This window comes from Lytechinus variegatus, chromosome 4, assembly GCF_018143015.1.
Source record: "Lytechinus variegatus isolate NC3 chromosome 4, Lvar_3.0, whole genome shotgun sequence".
In the NCBI taxonomy this organism is placed as follows: domain Eukaryota; kingdom Metazoa; phylum Echinodermata; class Echinoidea; order Temnopleuroida; family Toxopneustidae; genus Lytechinus; species Lytechinus variegatus.
The window spans coordinates 33,645,022-33,668,195 of record NC_054743.1 but is presented as its reverse complement, the minus strand read 5'-3'; the positions used below and the strand labels follow the sequence as shown (position 1 = coordinate 33,668,195).

The following is a 23,174-nucleotide window of genomic DNA, read 5'->3' as shown; positions in this document are numbered from 1 at the left end:
AAACAAATTCACAAAGATTATAATACATATATTCAATACATCAATTGATGTGGAATGCACTGTGCTCCATTACAATGACACTTGTAAGCAATTACACCTAATGTCACATAGTGTATCAAGAATCTTCTATTAAAGCTGCTTAACAAGTAAAAGTGTAGCTTCAGTAACATAAAGTAGTAAATGTGGGCAATTCCATGAAATAGGGTGCCAAGTTTTGACATTTTGGGTGTAAACACTAGGAACTTTAAACCATCCAAACCATCATGAAACAGGTGTGAAGTTTCATCCCAGATAAAGAAAATGGACACATGAGGACAATCGTTTGATATTTTGCGGGCAACAGAAAAGAAACTAGTTTCATGACAGTTCTGACAGCCTCAATAGCTCAAGAAAACATGACACCAAAATGTCAAAACTGGCCCTTATTGATGGAATAGGCGTGTTGGGACAATAACAGGTACTGGTGTGTATTGTGTTGATTAATATGGGATGCTATGATTGCTCAGGACCAGGGATCGAGTGCAGAGTACTTGCATTCGTCATCATCCCCCTATGAGGAGTTTTGAACTGAGCCAACCATTTGCTGTAGAGTTCAGGAGGAAGCCGTTTCTATGACAACCATGTTAGTAGAGATAAATAAACAATGGAAGATGAAAGGAAGGGGAGAGAGGAATATGCATAGTCAGTAGCTGCTAATACTACATGGTTAGTATAGGAATAGCTTTCTGTTGGAAATGAAATACAAATATGAATAGTTTTATGTGATATTTCTAATGGGTAATTCATACATGAGTACTAAAATAGGCCCGAGACTTTTAAGAATTGCAATCACTACATTGTAGTTCAGGAAGAAATTATATAAATACATTTGTTAGTGTAGAGATTCAAGAATAGCAAAGAGACGGTGGTGTGATAACATCTTTACCAATCATCTACCTATAGTTGAAGTATCTAAGAAAAAGAGTTAATTTTATAGGTCATACTGGACAAGAACATTGTCGTTTATGTGAGTAGAATATTAATACTATGCATTTACATTATTATTTCAATTGCATACCATTGTTTATATAGATTTCTAAAGAATACATCTATCCTATTCAGATAAGTGCTACTATACACATCACAGTGCATGGTTATTCATATAAGGAGATACAAGTAAAAGGCAGAGAAGTATTGCTCTTTACTAAAAAAAAATATTAAAAGGACGATTCAGTAATTAGGCTTTAAGGGCTCTATACCTTGACAATGGTATTCAAATGCAATCTGTTTATCTTTTATATTTCCATGTTCATTATTTATCTTATTTTATTTCATTTATATTTATTAACAAATCAATTTGTGTCTGACTTAAAAACATACATGAATCAATGGGAGTGCTGTTAACAAATTAATCTTGAATTAAACAATATTTATACTAGAAAAGAGAAGCTTCCTGAAAATTCCATTCAGAATGTCTCTTCATAATCTAAACATAACCTTCATCATACACAACTATATCAACAACACTTTTCTAAACTCTAAATCTATAAATCCACATATTACAGCTTGCCAATTTTCATTTAAACTACAAGTATGAGCACTACAAAATCTACTCATATACAATAATTTAACAGAAAACCTACTCAATAATTCAATATTGTAAACTGCTTGTCTAAAGAAGGCATAGGGTCAGCATCAAACATGACGATTCATCTAACGCTATGCAACGCAAATAAATAAACCAATGTGAATGCAACCTGCTTACCTTGAGAGCAGCCTTCTGGCTCAGGATGGTCTGTTCCCACTGCGGGATATTCTGCGCCATCTTGAGGATAACCTGGACGGCCTTGTTGACGGTAGATTGGATGTCATCCAGGCTGGGTTGGAGGACGATGGACGGGATGGAGAGGATGATGTCGGCCTGGAACAGCGGTACCTTGGCCTCCTCGTTCTCACTGGCGCCGCGGGTGTACTTGTTGGTTCCAATCTGAAGACGTTTCTTGATGGTGTCCAGGGACAGACGAGTACCTAAAATACGAAGTTCAGAGTTGACAAAGTGAAAACGTAATAAAGAACACACACATATTGACGGAAGATATTCTTTTTAATCATAAGAAATTAATTGCATAATATTAAGAAAAGCAAAAGATGTGGACACATTAGTTTCACTATATTGTCAATGTCAATACACTCATTCTTAATTAATTTTTGAGGCCTTCTGTACAGCATCTTCATGACCAAAGAGACAGCAAACTTGAGATGTGACAAAAAAAAATTCATTATGCAGTGATAACTTGCACTATAATCATAAAATTCTGTCACTCCCTATCTCTACCACTAACCTTGATTACAGTTCAGTGACCTTTACTCATCTCCAATGTGTTAAAGATATCTAACATTAATAAATGGATTTCTTTTCCGGAAAGAGAAGATTTGATATTACTCAAACTTGACAGACTCACACTTGATGAGCGCGTCAGTATTGCGCTGACTGAAGCTTCCTAGCATGGTATAGAAGCAGCAAGGCAGGCACTCCAGGCATCTCTTATGCTTAGAGTCTGGGTGAAGGCATGGGTAGGACCCCTGAAGGTTCTGCTTCTCATTCTCACGTAGGTTGCCAACCAGGATCTCCACGAGGTCCTTGACTGAGGCTTCGACAGCCTGGCTTTGCCTGAAATTCAGATTGTTCCAAAGATATAAGAAACAGATATCAATATTCATCTAAGGATAGAATCAGGAATTGTTTTGTAAGTGCATAATCAATAATTTATTCTACACCATTACAGGACATAATTGATATTATATTCTTCTTCATACAGATTATTACTCCCAGTTTAACAAATGCAAACCAATTCAAATTTTCTGAGAAAATGGAATTTAATGAAATTATATCTCATGGCATATTAGGGAGCTGCTTGCATTTGATTTCACAAAATAAAGTGTTTTTAAATTATCACAAACTTTGTTTTTCTTTGATAGGTTTTGCCATATCACAGTAGACATGTTTATTTTGTTATGCTGCTTTTATCAAAACCAACCTATATTGTCAGGGTGAACTGCATCTCTGAAAGTGCAAACATGTTGAGTGTGATTCTTAATAAAAGTCGCAGCGAAACCTGGCACAGACTTTTGCTTATGGTACCATCTCACATTCTCCATCAATGAGACATTCTTCTTACCTGGTAAGCTGGTCACAAGCCTCCTGGCATGTCCTCTCGGTCGAGGCCAGGAATTCAGTGGTAGATGTGGGTTCATGCACAGGCAAGTCACACAGAGCAGTAGTGGCCATGTCCTTGAGGACATCATCAATACGACATTCCAGGAGATCACACACCTGCTTGGTTTGGTGTTGCAGGAAGTGAATCTCTTTGTAGGTGTTGCTGATATCTGTCAAAGGCAAAATGGACACGGATAATTATTCATACAATAGCAGCTATTTAAAAGCTGATAGGTCAAGTGATGCAGGAAGCAAATATCTGAGTAGGTGTTGCTGATATCTGTCAAAGGCACAATGGACAGAGATAATTTCATAATTCCTAAAGTAGAATCTACATAAAAGCCAAAGTAAATGGTTACGTGCTGTAGGAAGTGAATCTCTTTGTAGGTGTTGTTGATATCTGTCAAAGGCGTAAGACACAAATAAAGTCAAAGCTGCTTTTGCAAGCACCTGTATAAACGGGCCACCTGTAAAAAAGACCACAAATTTGGTTTCCCTTGAATCTGTTTTTTAAAGTATTTGTTGTAGGAATATATCTATAAAGACCACCAGCTCATAAAGTGCACTTTTCTTGTCAGCGTTGGATGGTCTTTACAGACAGCTTTGACTGTATTCTACATAATTACACACCACATTATTCCCAAGTGTCCCCGCCTTGGACCATCAGGGGCCCGTTGCAGAAAGAGTTGCAATCGATCGCAACTCTAAAAATCATGCGCAACTTGGTTTTCAACCAATCAACAGCACGCATTTGGGACTTGCGATTGATTTTTTGACTCGCGTTTAAACGCAATTCTTTCTGCAACAGGCCCCAGAGGGGACAAAAACAGTTGACCTAGCACACCTACGCGAAGAGAAAAAGGCACGGATGAAGACAGTTTGTGACTGAGCTTAAATTTGATACATGATGTAAAAGAGCTATCAAACAGGAAACACAACGAGTTAAATTGAATTCATATTTCATTCAACAGGTTAAGTCAGATACTTACATTGGTCAAGACTGAGAGAAGTCCAGTTAAGACTGGTCAGTCCTGGCTGCAAGGCTTCCTCTACACGGTCTCGGAATGGGGTCATCAGGGGTAGTAGGATGTTTGGGATGGTACCGACAATACGGTCATACTCGTTCAACATCTCAACCAGACTGTCAAAATGAAAAGAGACTTTGGGTGAACATTTGAGTAGTGGTAAAGAGTAAATTAAAACTTTATAAGAAGCTCTTTCCCTGTGAACGGGGTGGGAGCTGCTGTATTACCTCACACTCACAGCAATCACTCTTACCCCCTTCCACTTTCCCAGATTAATCCATCCTAAACCTCAAATGAGTATAGTTATTAATTGTATTAGAGAGGATCAAACATTATAATTTTTTACCTGATAATATAATGCGGAAGGACAAGTTACCCTATTTCATTATGAATATCTCAATCTTGTACTAAAAGAACCAAGTACATGACTAAACCTCCTCAGCATAATGTGATTCATTGTATTATATATGATTCAACATATGAATTGGAAATAATTCTTATCTGATAAAAAAATAAGGAAAGTCATACTCCCCTACTTCATTATGAATTTTTCAATCTTGTACTAAAATCACCATGTACACGATAAAGTTGCCAGAGCTGACTTACGCAACATAGTTGCCCTTGATCTCGGTCTCCCTCAACACGAGTACTCCTGCAGCTTCAGGAATCTCAAGGCCTAGCTTTCCCATGTACTTGGCCTCAGCAATCAGCTCAAAGACTTGGGGGTCAAAGTTCACATACAGGACCTTTGTCTCAGGGTGGCGTACTAGTAGGGAGGCCTGGAGACCAGAGCGGATGTTGTCTACCGCACGGAACCAGCCACGATGGTACAGAACCTACACAAAAAACAATGGTTATCATCATTACTATGATAGTCATAATCACCATAATATAGCATGAACAGATCCAACAGGTAAATCTTATTGCCAGGCTTTGGCTAAGATGCTTACAGAAAATGAAAACATTGATAACAGTTCTCGTATCAACAGATCGTTCTTGATAACAAAAGTACTGACCTAAGTTCAATAATCCTGATTTAACTTTTTTTCTAGGTCATCTATCCAAAAAGTAGGTCACAGACCAAGATGCATACTTAATTAATCATCCAACAGATCATCCAACTTTATCATGTCAAGCTTTAGTTAAGAAAACATCCCAATTCTTGGTCTACCATTTCCTACTTTACCATTATTACACAACCAGGGGGCATTTCATGAAAGTTGTCAGCACTGACTTAATTGTCAGCGCTGACAGTTTCAGTGAAATCCTTGGTCTTGATTGGCTGAGAGGCCTCTGACTGTTGAAATAGTAACTGCCGAAGAAAGACAATTTGCCAGTGCTGACACCTTTCGTGAAATGTCCCCGTAACTCAAAGGGTGCTTTTCTAATAAAACTTGTGCACACTAACCTCGTACTCCAGAAGAACAGTAGCCATCTTGTTGTAGTTACGGATCAACTTCTTGGCTTCATTTGTCTTCAAGATCTCCGGCTTAGCCTTGAAGGCCCTCATAGGGTGTTCTATCTTCCTGAAGAGCTGTCTGCACCAGACGATCTTGCCTGCTACCGGAGGGATGTTCCTCATGATGGGCGGATCTTCCTTGCCCTTCTGGTAGAGCTTACGTACCATCTCCTGGTCACGACCGTAATTTGACAGGACACGCATGTACTTCTCATTCAGGTTTAGATTGGCACCCTTGATCTTCTCAAACTTAGAGAGCAGCACTAATGCTTGATCAGTCTGGAGATGGAAGCAAACAGTTCATACTAATTAGATATGCAGAAACCTCTTCACAAAGTAATTGATCAATGAGACTTTCCACACAAAGAATGATCTGAAATTCTTGCAGGACTTGGTTCTATTATCGCTCATACAAATAATAGCTTGTAACAGTGCAGAATTTGTTGAATTGCATGTGTCTCGAGCATTCAATGTTAATGCAATAAAGATATCATTATTTTACTTTCATGTAGGAGAACTTACCGTCAGTGGCTTTTCAAACCAGCTGTCTACAAAGTTCTGCAGGGCATTGTGAAGACTGTCAATCTGAGAGCGGAAATCCATGTAATCCTGATCAAACTGTACATGGAACAAAGACAAGAGTGAATAATGTAAATCAAGAGGTAAACTTATTCCAATAAAAATATCCAAGCAATGTTATAAAACTAACACCTGGGTGATACAAACGAATGTATGTCCGATCTCTGTATGTGGGCTCTTCCGAAAAGTTCATGTGAAATTCTATTACTCCAAAATTATCCTGCCTGGATAAGTTTGTTAAACAAAGGAAAATTCAGAAAATAATAAATTTCATATGCACAAAAGGGTTGTTTCATGGAATTGCCCATAAATATGTTGTGTGTATGAATTTGTTGTCAAAGGAATCTGGATTAATTGTTAAATATCTTCTAAAGATTTCAGAAGCAGGTGAATGTGTTGTGGTAGATGCTTCACAATACATCTAATATTATCTCCTTAAATAAGAAGTGGTGCTGCAAAGAACCATGAGGACCAGCTCAATCTTGATGTTTCAGTGCTCCTTTCTGTCCTTAGGAGAATGAAGTCTGCTTAATCAGTCATTCTATGAATTCTAATTCCTTTAAATGAAACGCTATGACAATATTTTATTGCCGGTGAGCATATTTGAGAAGCACTATGCTTTAGCCCTCTAAGAGAACAGAACACTAGTCCAGATGACTAGATGCCCTAGCCAAACTGCCATACCAAGTAGCTCAGAATGACCTTATTAATTTCTGTTTTTGATAAGCCAACTTGCCATATATCAATAGAGAATCCATTCTTACCTCTCCCTTACGATGGTCCAGGATATCATAGCTCTTCTTCTTGTGTGTGGCTACAATCCCCTGGAACCTGATGTACAGAGAGTCAATGCCTTCAATCTTCACATCAGCGAGTCCACTCAGGCTCTCCATGGTATTGACCAAGTCAGCAATACGGGTCAGGCGGCGACAGAACGTGTCAAACTTGCCAAAGATGTAGTTCTCACTGTCATGGAAATACATATGCAAAAGGTTTAATACTACTTCATATTTCCTCACATTGGTAATACTCTGCCAAAAATATTTACAGTGACTAATTGCAATATCATCCTCACCATCACTATCACCACAATCATCAGCAGCAGCATGATTATCATCCTCCTCCTCATCATCATCCTAATTATCTTAACTATCATCATCATTATCATCATAATCACCACCACCAGTATCATCATCACCATCCTTATCATCATCAGCATCAGCATCTTTATCATCATCAGCATCAGCATCACCATCATCATCATCATCACCATCATCATCATCACCATCATCATCACCATCATCATCATCATCACCATCATCATCATCATCATCATCATCATCCTCATCACCATCACCATCACCATCATCATCATCATCATCATCATCACCATCATCACCATCATCATCATCATCACCATCACCATCATCCTCATCATCATCATTATAATCACCACCACCAGTATCATCATCATCATTATCAGTATCGCCATCATAACCACCATCAGTATCATCAATGGCAGCATCATATCTCCATCATCACCTCCATTACCATCATCATCATCTTCAGAATTATCTTGAAAATGTGTAGTCAATTTGTCACACTCTATGAGGTTGAACATTTAATTCCTGGATCATAGCGTACTTTTTCAAGCTTTTCTATCTTTGGGATCTGATAGCTTCTTTGCAATAATTTCTAAGAATTCATTCACATAAATAAACATTCAAGTGATGATTATCTCACCTGAACTCAAACTGCCTTTCCTCTGGGGTCTCCTTCAGCCTTTCCTTCGTACGGTGGAAGCTCTTCTGGTATTCCTCATTGAGTTTGATGCAATCATTCAGGCGCTTCAGCAATACAGGCCTAATATAATAAATGACAGAGAACATATTCTTTGAAAGCCTGTAAATTCCTAATATTCAATCTTGTAATACAAAAGCAAAAGCAAACTCCCTTTGAAACACAGAATAATATGTCTCATCCTTCCAGACACTTACTTCTTTTACTACATTTTACAAGGATTCACCAGGGATGAGGTTACCAACACGTGAGAACTAATAAGTTGTCAGATCTGGCAACTTTATTGATTTTGACTGGCCGAGGAGCACACATGTTTGACTGTCAGAGCTGAGAATTTTCGTGAAAAGCTCTCCTGAATTCATATCATTATTTTTTTGATGGTGCCGGTTATTGTACCTGGCAGCTAAGAAAGCATGATTTCTTGTTAGTATGCAACCACAGGACTAATGGCTCAAGAACCTCTCCAAGGGACTTGGTAGTAAGGATAAATATATCTTCTCAAAGGGCAATAACGCATTGACTGGGAATTGAACCCTGGTCAACAGATTGCAAGACCACCGCCCAACCAACTGAGACAGCACGCCTCCTTAGGACCCAAGAAAAGTATAAAATGTTAGATTTATTCCTTGAGAAATGGTTACCTCTCATGATCCCAGATCTTGGTAACATCCCTCTTGATATAAGCCTTGCAGGTAGTGATCATCTGGTTGGTGACCTTGACAAAGAGTGAGGTCATACGCTCCGAGGTGTTGTAGTAACGGGAGATGCTGTGTATCATACGAATGGCATTCATCAGGCTTGGAATGTGCTCGATCATCGCACTCTGTAATAATAATAATAAACATACATTGTAGAATTTATTATGCGTAATCTATCTGGTGAACTATTCAGGGGTGCAGCAGGAAAAAGGGGGACTAAGGAAATACAGGTAAGATAGTATTTGCTTAATATGCTTTTGATTTTACTTGGTAAATCATAAATAAATGGAGAATATTGATCCATAGAAGTCAGTTCCCAGAGTATAGCAATATGGTACTGTATTGTAATCCTGACTCTCATCTTTTAATAAGAGAGTCACATTTAAATCTTTGTTTAACACCAGCTGGTTTAATTTCTTAATTTGTGCATCAATTTTTGTTTGGTCCCCTGTCAATGGTATAAAGACTGCTGCCTTATTTATTGAGCTATGGTAGCCCCTTGAAAAAGACAGAGATCTCTGTTGGACTTAAGTTTTCGATACTGTTATAGATGTCCACCATACTACTTACAGGATCACACTTGACGAGAGGTCCAAAGAACTTATCCAGGGTGTAAAGATACTTGACATTATCCTTTGCCTCGTTAGCAGCATCAGTGATGCGACGATCCTGGGGGAAAGTAAAAATAATATAAACACTATGAGAACAATTGTTTATACAGACACAGATATTTTCACAATACTTTTCAAATAAAAACATTCAAAAAGGCATATTTGCACAACTGATTGTAGTACTTTATAGCTACTGACAAATTTCCAGTATTGCTGCCATCAAGCTTGAAAAGAATGATGTTTTACTATATTTTTCCTTCATGACTTCCTATGGCAATAACAGTTTTGAAGTTGTATTTGATTTGTTATTTGGTAATAACTGTTATTTTGAACAATGAATGATTGAAAAACCAAAATATATTATCAACCTAGTGACAGAAGTTATTCATAAATGGTTCTTACCAATTCCTTCCACTGCTTGAGGACTTTGGACTTGGCAGCGATCAGCACACCGACCACTGCCTTACATCTAGGGCTCTTGATCTGATCTAGGAGGCTGTTGAACTTTGACATGCGTTTCTTCCAGTGATCCAGCTCGGCTGCAGGACCGATGTCATCGGCTTCCTTTCGCATCTGCTCACTCTCGGTCAATACCTGGACAATCTGCTTCAGCCACATCATACTCAGCTCCTCCAGCTTCTCAACAGTATCGGGGACAGAGGCTGTTCAATAATAGATTGTAATAATAATGATATAAAACATTATTACAGGCATTTCCGAAACCAAGTATTCAAATTAAATGAGCATACGAATGAAAAATGAAAGCAACCTACAGAATATCATCTGGTGAATGGCTATCATCGCAAACGGATGATATTGATGGCCGATCAATTAAGATATTAAGTGTATTATCAGAAAGAAGTGCAGAATAATATAAAGGATATTATCATACAATTTATCTGCCTCAGTGATAAAAAGCTGATAATTCCTAATTATAGGGCTATTTTTAATTCTTTATTGTAATTTTATCAATATTTCGTTATAAAAAAGTCTAGTTAACACTAAGATAACTGTAACTTGTTGAATAGTATTCGCTCTTATTACTGCTTCTGAATACAGGGGGCCCATTTCATAAAGAGTTACAACTGTTGTAACTTTGCCATTATGGCAACTACCATGGCAACAGGGCTCAGTAGCCAATCAAAATCAAGGTTACCAAGGGAGCTGCCATAATGGCAAAGTTACAACAGTTGTAACTCTTTATGATACGGGCACCAGGATTTATTTATTCTCTGATGGCAAGGGAAGTATTTGAATGAGTTTACAACAAGATTAGTCATCAACTCCCCATAAGAACAACCACACTCAGAGGAGATTCAATAGCCCCACCTGCAGCGGTGAAGTCTGCAGCCGTTTTGAGTGAATCCAGCATGGTCTCTAGGTATTCATGCTCACACAGCTGCACCCTGCCGTCCATGTTAGAGGTCGCCGTGCCAAGGCTGCCGACAAACTTCTCAAGCTGCTCAAAGAAATCTGACACCTGACTCTCGTCCTTGATCTCACCCCAATTCTAGAATGAAACAAAAATATATGTATATAGTTTTATTTCAAGAAGTATTGGCATAGACAGTACATTATTCATTAACACTTACAATAATTCTACAATACAATAATTCTGACAAAGACAAATACATGAATGAAGACTGGAGTACACTATGGCCTACATGTAGGTCTGTGATATTAACAAGTGTTTAACAAAATATGGCAAATAAGGTATGAGGCTTGACTAAGATGTTGAATAAACATCAATAAATGTAAAATAAAATTTTCCAGTCTGTAAAAATGTCATACCATGTGTAGGTTAAATAATGTCCAAACTAAGACATTAGAACATTAAAGATAAATTCCAGTTCTGGTAACGATCTTAAAATGACTTTTTACAGAATCTATGACCACCCAAGTGTCTGTTTGTATGAATGAAAAATATGTGCCAAAGGATTCTGGAAGAAATTGTGTAATTGCTGAGAAATAAGCAAAATAAGTGCGGATTCGGTCACTTCCGTCTGGTCTTTATTCCAGCAATAATAATACACTGTCCCACGTGTGCCTATCTGTGTTGGCGATCTTCAGTGTGATCATATTTCAGCTTAGATTTTATGATTTCACAAAGTTCAGTTTATGTAACTGTACCAGATCTAGATCCACTATGATATAGTCATACTTAACCTTGGTTTTACAAACTTCCTCACGAAATTAGTGTTTTACTGCAACTACTATCATTTAGCTTTAATAACTATTTCTCAAGTTTTTGTAATGAGCAAGTTAAACAACAACTATGAGCTGGCTTGATAAAACAAGTTAATGAAGTGAAGTAAATATGGGTGTGGGGCATACAACAAGGTTTGTTTTATGGAATAACACAAATGATTACCTCCTGGAGTTTAAGAGCAGGCATCATGATCTTATCTAGCATCATCTTGAATCCTTGGAGGATCTTCCCGTTGGTACAGTCCATCATACCAAAGTTCACCTCGGCAGCGATGTTAGCCGGTGTGATGGCTTTGTTGGTAGAGCGCAGGAAGAAATAGCACATACCATTCAAGCCTTCAGATGTACCTGGACAAGAAAATGAATCGGGAAGGTTGATTTAAGAAGCTTTTTTTAATATTAACTTGGTCTTTCCACAAGTAATCCATCATTTTTTTTAATAAAACTATTTAAGTCTAATTCTTTGCATTTACAGGCCTCCAATTTCAATGTTTTTAGCTCCAGGCAATCTTTTTTTATAGGGCATCTTTCTATATTACAGTACCATTGGGAAAATGAATATGGGCACAAATAAAATTCAAGATGAATGAGAGATATCTAAGCCAGGGCCCCATCTTACAAAGTAGCAATTGATCCGATCAATCATAATTACCGACGGCCAGCAACGTTAACATCTAACTTTCATATTTGTTCAAAACATTTTCTAGATATGTTTATTCATACATTCATCATTCTCTTGAAGATTCTGTGTGATTCTCTATGTTTACTGAGGGGATTGTGCAAAGTTCCTGTGGATAAAATTATGGTATGGATGTATTTCATTACAGTTGAGATTGATTGGATCAATTGCAACTTTTCGTAAGACAGGGCCCAGCCACTACTGTGATTCACTATGTTTTGTGTTCAGTGCCCTTCTTCTTCTTCTGTATAGTCTGCTTCCTTCAATCCTGAAGATTCTTGCAGAACTTGGTGAAGTGTGTGTCACAAGGATAAAGTGCATGTGCCAAATATATACATGGTGCAAGTAAAAACAGGTATTGATCTCGCTGTTGTAGCCTTTCGTCAGTTGCAGACGAAAGGCTTCGGTTGATGGTGCTGGGAGAGTTTTACTGGGAGAGTGTTCCACATCTTGATGGTTCTTTTACAGGCCTTTATATGGCCTATATTAGATGATAACATACCGGTGGTAAGGAAGAGCTTCTTCTGTGTTGGTTGAGTGATGACGCTGGATGTATCTGTCCTGGAATACAAGGTGTCTCGACTCGTAGCCTCCTGGTAGAAGAACATCAGCTTGCGTGGTCCATCCTGCGCAAAGAACTCACCGATCATGTCAAACTTATCATCTCCAAGCAAGAAGTCCTCCACTTGAGATAGTTCCATGTTCAATGCCTCAGCAAGCTAGATACATCGAAATTAATAATACCTTTATTTACATTTTGCATTGTGATTGTTTCAACTCTGCTTTTGTATTAAATTTGTTGACCATTGAATTTCTAATGAAATGTCAGGATAACTATGTCTTCAATAGGTTTAGTGACTGGAAGATTGAACCCACTTGGATGGATAGTAAAGAAGAAACATTAACAAAAATTCAGATGTTGACTTAGAAAATACATTGTCTGTCTTGATTATCTTAACAGACCATCTATTCTTGAACAATAGTATTCATTAAACTTATCTTTATCATACTTCATTTTAGAGCCATTTCAGAATATACTTACACTTGAGAACATGAAGGCATGTCTACTGTCCATCTGGAAGGGGAGAAACCACATGAGAAAGATGTGTTATTTTAATAGTGAATAGTGTCACTGGATTACACATTGTATTTTATCTCCTAATTTGCCAAAAAATTAGAAGTGCTTCCAATGTTTACATATTTCTTCATTCAGATTAAGAATTCAGAGCAGACAAGTTGATGACCAACACATTGATTCATCTGTATGAAGCAATCAGTTTGATACACCGATAAACCTCAAGTTTATTATCTCCTTTTCCTAACTAGTACTATACATTAGGGCTGAACAATCTTAGAGTTTGTGGGATATGCAAGTATATTTTAAAAATATACTAAAATGTCAACAAGCTTTGGACTTGAAAACTTATTTTTCATTCATTGCCTAATTCTCAAGAAGACAGCCTGTTTGCTTGTCATATTCTTGAGGAGTTAGTGTTGATCTATTCTACTCTACCTCGAGGGTCAACTATTTTTCTTTACAAGATAAAATTTTGGACAATCCAACCCCCATTGAAAAAAAATAATTGTGTAGGCATGTTATATGAGTCTTTGCAATTTCATGAAATAGAAGTATTTTCATACTTTCTCAATGACCCAGGAGTTTTATTATGCAAATTCACAATGGCATGAAAGGAGAACATTGCAAGAATAGAGGGGAAATAAGGACAGAAATTTCAAATTGCCTTACCGCGGTCTTCCTTTCATCTCGATTAGCCTTAGCTTGCTTTGCCATCTCCTTCATAGCCTCGGATGACATCACTACGTTCTTCTTGACCATGGACTGGAAATTCATAAAAGGAAATAATGAAAAAAATAACAAATATTGCAGATTTTCCCCAAGGTGATGAGACCTTCTAATCTCAGATTTTGAGTGAAAAAAATGATGTAAATAACTCACCAGTGATCTCTGGTCCAAATTCAAACCTTAAAAATTAAGTGACTATATTGTGCAAAATGGATTACTCTTCCATTAATAATGTATTGGTCTTTCTGAACCAGATATAATTTCTAAATTGTAAGCTTTGTTGTCACAGGAAACACATAATTTAAGACTTAAATTCTAACAAACAAATAAAATGAAATGCTTGATGAGTAAAGGGGAAGGCAATATAAAAATTGTACAAGTGTAGTAACATTTATTGTATGTATACATAAGCATTACCAAAGTAAATGTACATTGGTGTTGATGAAATATTGTGAAGCTGATTTTCTACAAAATTGAAATGAACTTTGATCAAAGTTCTATCACTAATTTTCAAAAAATTCAACAATTCATAATAGATGTAAGCACACAATATTTTGCAACAAGCTTTCACTCACTGTTACAATGTATGCGAATATCGATTAGTTCCGATCTTAAGTGGCTCACATAGTCGCATGTCTCAAACTATATGTGCAGTGCAATTCAATAAACACACAAGTCCTATGATAATTATTTTGCTTTTGGTCTTAGAAAAAAAAAGAGGAAAATGAAATGCAAAGATTGTGACTTGGGGAAAAGGGATATGTCACAGCAATCAGAAGCAATAGCAAAATAATATATAAATGAATATGTTCATACGGAGCTCTGCAATATACATACTCCTGACATAAATAAATATTAATGGGAGTAAAAAAAAGAAGAAATGTAAATTGAGTTTTGTGCACAAAAAATATAAGGGGAAAAATCATGAAAAGGGTGTATAGTGCATACATTGTATTTGCATTCTAAAAAAAAAAATAGTTCAGCATTATAACATAATGCAATACAAGAATAAATTGATTTTTTATACAAAAAAAATGTAATACTAGAAAATGGTACTCAAATAAAGTATACAGGTGAATTGTGATAATGGTGTTCATCTAATGATCTAAGTAGTAACAAGCACAGCACTTTTATAAGCAAGTACAGGTAGACCTCATCTGAATAGACAACTAAAACTCATTCTGTGTCTAAAGATAGCATTGATGGACTGACAGTGATAAAAATTTGAATCCAATTATGAAACTAGTCAGCAGACTGCGACTATGGATGATATTCTCTGAAATGTGCTTTACAACAACAGAGTAACATTAATCTTCAGCTTTACATATATGCCAACTACGAGGCCCTACTTTTTACATTTTTGCTCTCCACCAATCTTTAATTCATCCTACATAAATCTGAAAAACTGACATATGAATATAGATGTAGATAGATAGATAGATAAATAGATAGATAGATAGATAGATGTAGATATATCAAAGGTTTAACCCATGAAGGGCCATAATGAGGCAAAATAACAGAGACAAAATAAAGGAGAGAAAATGAGAAAAAAGGACGAGAGAGGGGGGGGGGGGAGCTGAGCAGACTGATAGCACCTGCACTATTTCCCATAGCACTATCTATTCTGACACTACTATTCACCCATCGTTATGAGAGGCAGGCAAGTAGTGTCATTTCTACGCCTCTGGCAGCTGGAAAGCATGTGTTGCTAAGGAAGCTATCTGGTTGTTATGGATGTGAAATATCAACAATACTATAAAAGCACCTTCAAGTTCCACTAAAAAGAAAAAATAATGACCTACAATGATCGATGCATGACATGCTTTTAACAGTTCACCCATATGGAATAATAAACACTGTCAAGTACTTTATATTAAACTGCAGATCTAATGTCTAAACCTGTACAGCATAATACTGCAATCAATCAATATTTTCAAAGCCTACAGCCACCCCCAAAGTATTACATTGCACATGTATGTCAAAGTCAATAAAACTCGGCCCCAGGAGATATAGTATGAAAAGAAATTGCATGATTAAAAGCAATTAGTATAGAGAGCAATAATGAGTATACATTTTGCCAAATGCCATCATGCATTTATAGAAATGAGAACAAAAGCCATGAAGAAAAAATTTCTAAATAAATTCATTACGGTATTTGGAACACAAAATTTTGAGTTCCATCACTTTTTACCAAACAAAAGAATAATTGACATTTCTGTAACTGTGTATTGCATGATAATGTAAATGAGAGGAGGGTGGAGCTAATAATTTGGTGGAAAGAGAGTATTGAGCTGGATGTGACTATTTTAATTTTTCTTTTTAGCATATTCATGCAATGCAGACGCAGTGGAATGACTGAGGGGGAAAGTCTAACATACTTGGCGTCTGGCTCTGACATAATCACTAGTGTGCCCGTGTAGGTCTCCACCAGGCTGCAGTGATATGGAAACACGAGCACCCTTCTGTGACCCTTGACCCTAGAGAATAGGGTGAAAGGTCATTACACGACTATATATACAAAACAAACATTTATCCATCCATGCTATTTTGAAATGGCTACAAACTTAAGAAAAACATGTAAAAAACAATAAGCAACTATGAGACCATTTGTCAGACTACCATCAATTCAAAGATTTTTTTAGAAATAACATACAGGGAACGTTACATCTAAAGAATATCTAATCATGCTTTAACAAAATAATCAAAGGAGACTAACAATCTTAGAATAATCAATGAACACATTGCATACAACACTGGGGAAATGACAGGAAGTCCTCTTGCTAGTACTACATGTGAAGGAATATATTGATCACGCAATGGTGATCAGAAATGCACTCTGCCATCTGAAGTCATCAGAGTATCTATAAAATAGAACAAATTTTGTCCAATTTTCTAAACACATTTGCATTTTATATAATGAAGAAAACATTTATTTCTCAAACGTAAAATATAGGATTTTTTTTGCAATGAGGTATCAGTTTGTATGTGAACTATGGAGACTAATCAAATATTGACCGTCTTCTCCACAGCCTATGGCTGTATCAAAAGAGCTAATGGTTGCCCAATGAGAAAAGTCTATTGACCGAGTATCCGGCAACTGTACACCTTAGTGTCCAAACAATGGAGTCTAAACAAACAAGTCAATATTTGAACCTTGATCAAGTCTGAAATCAATGGGGCATGATAAAAAATATATATTCAATTGTTACAGTTCCTGAAGACAATAAAGTTGCATTATTTTCCTCACCAGCTCATTCAAATGAACGCAATTTTATACAGTAACAGACGATCCTATAAATAACATACTAATGCTACATGTAAGGAATAAAACCTGCAATTTCACATCCTATTTATTTAAAATGGGGATGTGGAGCAAAATTCTTTATAGTTTTACAATACACCAATAAAAAAATTACAAAATATAAGGTCTTAAAACCATAACAAAGCACTATAAAAAAAATACATACAAATTGTGAAATTCAAAACTTGTGACACACTTTGTACGGTACATGTAGCCAAAATATTGTTACACAAGAGGGTTTCATGATAAACGGCAACAGTCAGCAAAGTGCAAGTGCTTTTATAGTTTGACATTAGATTTAACTTACCGGGCCTTTGTTTGCATGCTAATATTAAAAAGAATACAAAATATTCAACTCATTAATTTTCTTCACACAAATTCTCAAGTGGCTTTAATTTAAATTGGTTGAATATTAACCCAATATTCAAATAATACTAAGAGTAGGCAAGAATAAAATGTCTCCAAGAAGATAGAATACAGTGCTGCATAAAGAGTCTTCAAGTTAACTAGGATCTGAAAATCTAAAGGAGATTTTCACTGCCTTTTCCTGGACATTGATATTGTAAGATTTCTTTGTGGGGCCAATTTATGTCAGAAATTGAGATAACTTACGTTTTTATTCTACTTACTGCTGGGCCTGCTCCTCTGCGCGCTGGGGCAGCACCAGGCTTCTTCTTATCCTGTTGCTTTGTTTCTGCATCTTTCTCTGCTGTAATGAAAATAAATTACAATTTATATCCTCTAGGCCTGGTACAAATTGCCTTTCATTTTGACTAGTTCAGGTAAAAAAAAGCTCACTTTTAACTGAACTTCTGATTTCTGAAGGCCCACCGGTAATTCAGTCATTTTGATGTAGAGCAGGAAGAAAAGTGTCCTAAGGACCGTGCCCTCCAACTGCAACCCACCTGACTCAGAACTTTCCCCTTCATAGTATTAAAAAGGTTAGACTGAATTTCTGAAAGATCTTCTGTTTTTTCTGAGGTTTTTTTAATAATCACTTTTTTTCAGCCCTCTTAATCATACTTTCAAAAACTTTGTAATGTAATCAATAATTCATAATTTGTTTGAAAGTTTTGGAATAAAATATTAGGCATGTAAACCTCCGGTTCACAATAAATAATTGGTGCTATTTTCATGCATCCTGTGATGTACACATGTATGTACGTACCATATGTGTTGAGAAAATCTCAACTCAAGGCAAGCAAAAGATGTGTGTGTGGACATCAAACTTCAATTTCAAAGATAAAGTCATCATATGGTACCTCCATCATATTTTATTATGACAGTTTAAAATGGAGCATGAAAATTATATCTGTCATTATTTCCCTCATCTGATATGGTCTACCTTTGAATTTACATCTATTTGACCAACTCTCCTTCATGAACTGTTAATGTTAATTGTTATTGACTTTCAGCTGATCAAATTTCCAACAGGCAACACTCAACAGCTGCCTTTGGCTTTGCTTACGGAAATTTAAGTTAAAAAACTCATATTTGACTAACCTTGTAATATTATAAATTAAGGATATCATGCCCAAATTCCAACCTACCCTACAAAATAACCCAACTATTTTTACTGCCATTGGTTAGTTTTATTTTCATTAGCAATTTTTCTATGGTCAACTCACGTTTCGAGGTGCTAATCAAGGGAGGCGCAACTTCTTGATCAGGTTTCGGAGAATCAGCCTTGTTTGCCTCTTTCTCACTCGGTCCTCCGTCTGTGGCAGTGGTGGCTGCCTGTTCTGTATCTGCCATCGTTGACAATTCACAAAATGAAACTGTCTCTAACTAATATAACACATAAATATGCATTATTTTTCTGAAAATGTTAATCACAAGTTCCAATGCGATACGTTTCGCATGTTAATGTTTTGTTGACACTAGGGCCGCCAGAAGTAGTCGGTAATTCTTCAAAGTCTTCGCCTGTGCGGTCGGGCGCAAGTTAAGCTGCAAGCAGGTAGCTCAGCTAGCTCGCTCGTCGTATCGGCCAGACAGACCTAATTGATATGCAAATTGTTGGGTCCATTAACAAAACTTATATTCTTCCGCCGACTTCCCAACATCTTTCAGAGTGAAAGGCAGAATAAAAACTATTTATCTGAACAAATGTGATCAGTTTACGTAAAAATACATGTAAACTAGGATGATGATAATTTTGTGACTGCGCTAATCAGCAATGAGGTATTTTTTTAGCACTGATTTGGTGTTATATTTCATGCGGAGTACCCATATTGACGAATCGATTTATCATTCCGCAGAAAGTTACGGTCGTCATGGTTGCGAAGTACGCCAAGCGGAATTCTCGTAACAGGTGTAAAATTACATCGTTCGTGGTCCCCATCGCATATCTCGATCGTCGTGTTTTGCTTTTGGTTTTTGACCGGGTGCAAAAAGTTGTTTGTTTTCTTCAAACAAATATAAAAAGAAAATTGTTTTCGCGCCCCTATGAAGAATAGAATATGATTTTTTCTGAAAAAATTACAGGAGTACATAGATGGAGTATGAGGTTACGGAAATACTAGTAATAGTAAAGAAAAAACCTCCCTCCTCTCTCTATCCATCTCCCCCGTCTCTTCTCTCATCCCCCTCTTCAACCTTACTATTCAATTCCCTTTTTTTCTCTTTTTTTTCCTCAATTCATCCTTCATGTTCTTTATTTCAAATCTTTCGTCATGCTGTCACTAAATAGGCTCATTCCTGGTCCTTTCCTTCCTGTAACCATTCAGTATATGTTTTCTACATTTTGATAATTGAATCACACAAGCGCCGGCGTTTCAAATAAATTTTCGGTTTAGAATTTTAGATATCCTCATAATTTAAAGAAATGCAGCAATCAATTGCATGCATTTACAACCTTTATTTGCTCTTTTAATCTAACCAGCATGTTGACAAAAAATTGGTGCATAATTTTCTCTGCGACTTAGTTTGGTAATAGGAAACCAATCAGATCCTTCGGTATATCATGATATATCTAGGGGGAAGGGGCACGCCGTTCCGTGCCACCCCCCCCCCTCCCCCACTGAGAGCCATATATGTAATGTTTGTAGTGGAAAAAGTCGGGCATACGATTGTCAAATCTTTCGTGACATAAATCACATTCATTCGGGAGTGAATACCTTTTGTGGGGGGGGGGCGGCTTGTCATAGAAATTATCTTTGCCTCCTTTAATTCCTGGAGCCGCTGGATTAAGATCTTGTTATTCACCAGGGTAGCCAATTCAGCTCTTCAGCAATGTATAGATTACCCTTCTCCATGCCTTTCTCTATTCTAAACTGCCGGATGCCTGGCGAGAGGGTGGACGGATGGTCCCATTTTTATGACTCGGCCCCGGGGGGGGCCACTTCCATTCACAAGTGGATACCATGCGCGACCATGAGGTCTCGAAAAGCACCCTAAACACGTAATTTCCATATTCTGAAAATGCACCCCTTAACAAGTTTTGGCATGTGAAACCCTACCCCTAACAAGTATTGGAAACAAAACGATACTCTTGGCAAACCTCCCTGAAATGAACCCCCAAACAAGTACAGGAATGTTCATTGTTACGGTTCATTCGGTCGTCGGCTTTACCTTATTTGGTTTAGTACGACCCCACCTTTTACACCTCGCGCAAACACGTAGTGCTGGGGCAAAAAGGACATCCTTTATAAAACATTTTAATTTTGTTTTATCATCTCCTCAAATTTGACCCTAAACATGTAATTTTCCTAGTGAAATAGATACCCTTTTTTCATTATTTTTGTGTTTTTGACACCCTTATCACGTTACGTACGTAACGTGCCCTATCGTGAGAAAGACATCCTTTTTACGTGTTTTTTGGGTCGCGCATGGTATCCACTCGTCAATGTAAGTGCCCCCCCCCCCCGGGGACACTGCTCAGGATCAAACCTATGACATCCCGATCAAAAACACAGAGGTGTGAGTGGTCACAAATAAAAAGTCTGAAATAGAAAGAGCTCCCATACTTTTTGTAAAGAAAGTCCAAAATAAGCAGAAAATTGAAACAAAACAAAATCTGAAATCAGCTAAAAATCTGAACTCTCACATCCCTGAAAACATCATAGGCCATCAAATATATAGCCAGGGCGGATCCAGGATTTTCCAAAAGGGGGTTATTTTTTACAGAAAAAAAACCTCCCCCAAAAAAGTCTTGACTCCTAATAAGTGGTGATTTATGTCATGAAAAATTTGACAAGTAACAAAAAAAAACAATATCCCCACTTGCATATGCACGACATACTCCCCAAACAAATCTCAAAAGGGGGAGGGGGCATAGGCGGCGGAAGCGGGGGGGGACGGGGGGGACGTGTCCCCCCTAAATTTGAGGAGGGGGGGACGGTCCCCCCTAAATTTGTTGTTGATGACCTTTTTTTTTTTTTTTTTTTTTTTTTTTTTGCTTGTCAATTTATTTTCCTACGTCCCCTCTAAAATTTTTGGGTTGAGAACCTTTTTTTTTTGCTTGTCCCCTCCTAAAATTTTTGGCTTCCGCCGCCAATGGGAGGGGGTACGGGCTGGGTCCGCTCCTACATGGATTTGCCACAGTATTGTTACGGCTCCCTCCTTTTCAAACGTGTGAGTTTCATTGGCAAAAGGAGAAAAGAGAACGATATTGCAGAAGTGAAATAATACAGTGATTTACATATATAATTATTGATATATAATTTTTAATAATATCCTCAACTTGGTGGCATGTAAGTGAAGAAAAAAGCGGAAGCGATATGGAAACAAAACAAGTGGAATGCCTCTGGCCGTCTCACCTGCATCACGCGGTTCAATATAGCAGCAGTGCTGACTTTGAATACTACTCTAACTCGCACAAGATGTTCAGTGATACATGGTTACTCTTATGTCCACTTTTTATGAACTAGACCAATAAACTTACAGAGATATGATGGTTATTCAACAAAAAACCCCAACATGGCCAAAGTTCATTGACCTTACATGACCTTTGACCTTGATCATGTGACCTGGAACTCAAACAGGATATTCAGTGATACTTGATTACTCTTATGTACAAGTTTCATGAATCAGATCCATAAACTTTCAAAGTTATGATGGTAATTCAACAGATACACCCAATTCGGCCAAAGTTCATTGACCTTTGACCTTGGTCATGTGACCTGAAACGTGCACAGGATGTTCAGTGATACTTGATTACTCTAATGTCCAAGTTTAATGAACTAGACCAATAAACTATCGAAGTTATGATGGTAATTCAACAGATACCCCCGATTCGGCCAAAGTTCATTGACCCTAAATGACCTTTGACCTTAATCATGAGACCTGAAACTTGCACAAAATGTTCAGTGATGCTTGATTACTAGTATGTCCAAGTTTCATGAATCAGATCCATAAACTTTCAAAGTTATGATGGGAATTCAACAGATATCCCCAATTCGGCCAAAGTTCATTGACCCTAAATGACCTTTGACCTTGGTCATGTGACGTGAAACTCATGCAGGATGTTCAGTGATACTTGATTAACCTTATGTCCAAGTTTCATGAACTAGGTCCATATATTTTCTAAGTTATGATGACATTTCAAAAACTTAACCACAGGTTAAGATTTCGATGTTGATTCCTCCAACATGGTCTAAGTTCATTGACCCTAAATGACCTTTGACCTTGGTCATGTGACATGAAACTCTAATAGGATGTTCAGTAATACTTGATTAACCTTATGGCCAAGTTTCATGAACTAGGTCCATATACTTTCTAAATTATGATGTCATTTCAAAAACTTAACCTCAGGTTAAGATTTGATGTTGACGCCGCCGCCGTCGGAAAAGCGGCGCCTATAGTCTCACTTTGCTT

General features: G+C 37.2%; 1 protein-coding gene across 5 annotated transcripts in view; it reads right to left on the bottom strand.

The window, feature by feature from the left end:
* The window catches only part of LOC121413891 (dynein heavy chain 5, axonemal-like), a 76,412-nt gene extending 57,048 nt beyond the window's left edge, over positions 1-19,364 (bottom strand). For 3 of the 5 annotated variants that reach the window (XM_041606876.1, XM_041606875.1, XM_041606877.1), the window contains exons 1-20: positions 18,989-19,364; positions 17,990-18,069; positions 16,438-16,536; positions 14,003-14,095; positions 13,298-13,330; positions 12,758-12,974; positions 11,740-11,924; positions 10,698-10,878; positions 9,771-10,030; positions 9,328-9,426; positions 8,701-8,882; positions 8,003-8,122; positions 7,024-7,225; positions 6,203-6,298; positions 5,630-5,959; positions 4,828-5,057; positions 4,186-4,337; positions 3,159-3,366; positions 2,442-2,650; positions 1,745-2,007 (exon numbers count right to left, since the gene is read on the bottom strand). In XM_041606876.1, the coding sequence (XP_041462810.1) occupies positions 1,745-2,007; positions 2,442-2,650; positions 3,159-3,366; positions 4,186-4,337; positions 4,828-5,057; positions 5,630-5,959; positions 6,203-6,298; positions 7,024-7,225; positions 8,003-8,122; positions 8,701-8,882; positions 9,328-9,426; positions 9,771-10,030; positions 10,698-10,878; positions 11,740-11,924; positions 12,758-12,974; positions 13,298-13,330; positions 14,003-14,095; positions 16,438-16,536; positions 17,990-18,069; positions 18,989-19,115 (3,366 nt within the window). In that variant the 5' untranslated portion in view covers positions 19,116-19,364. Of the gene's footprint in view, positions 1-1,744; positions 2,008-2,441; positions 2,651-3,158; positions 3,367-4,185; positions 4,338-4,827; positions 5,058-5,629; positions 5,960-6,202; positions 6,299-7,023; positions 7,226-8,002; positions 8,123-8,700; positions 8,883-9,327; positions 9,427-9,770; positions 10,031-10,697; positions 10,879-11,739; positions 11,925-12,757; positions 12,975-13,297; positions 13,331-14,002; positions 14,096-16,437; positions 16,537-17,667; positions 17,686-17,989; positions 18,070-18,988 lie in introns of all 5 variants that reach the window. The other 2 variants (XM_041606878.1, XM_041606879.1) reach the window with 2 other exon arrangements.
* Between the last annotated feature and the right edge of the window lie 3,810 nt (positions 19,365-23,174).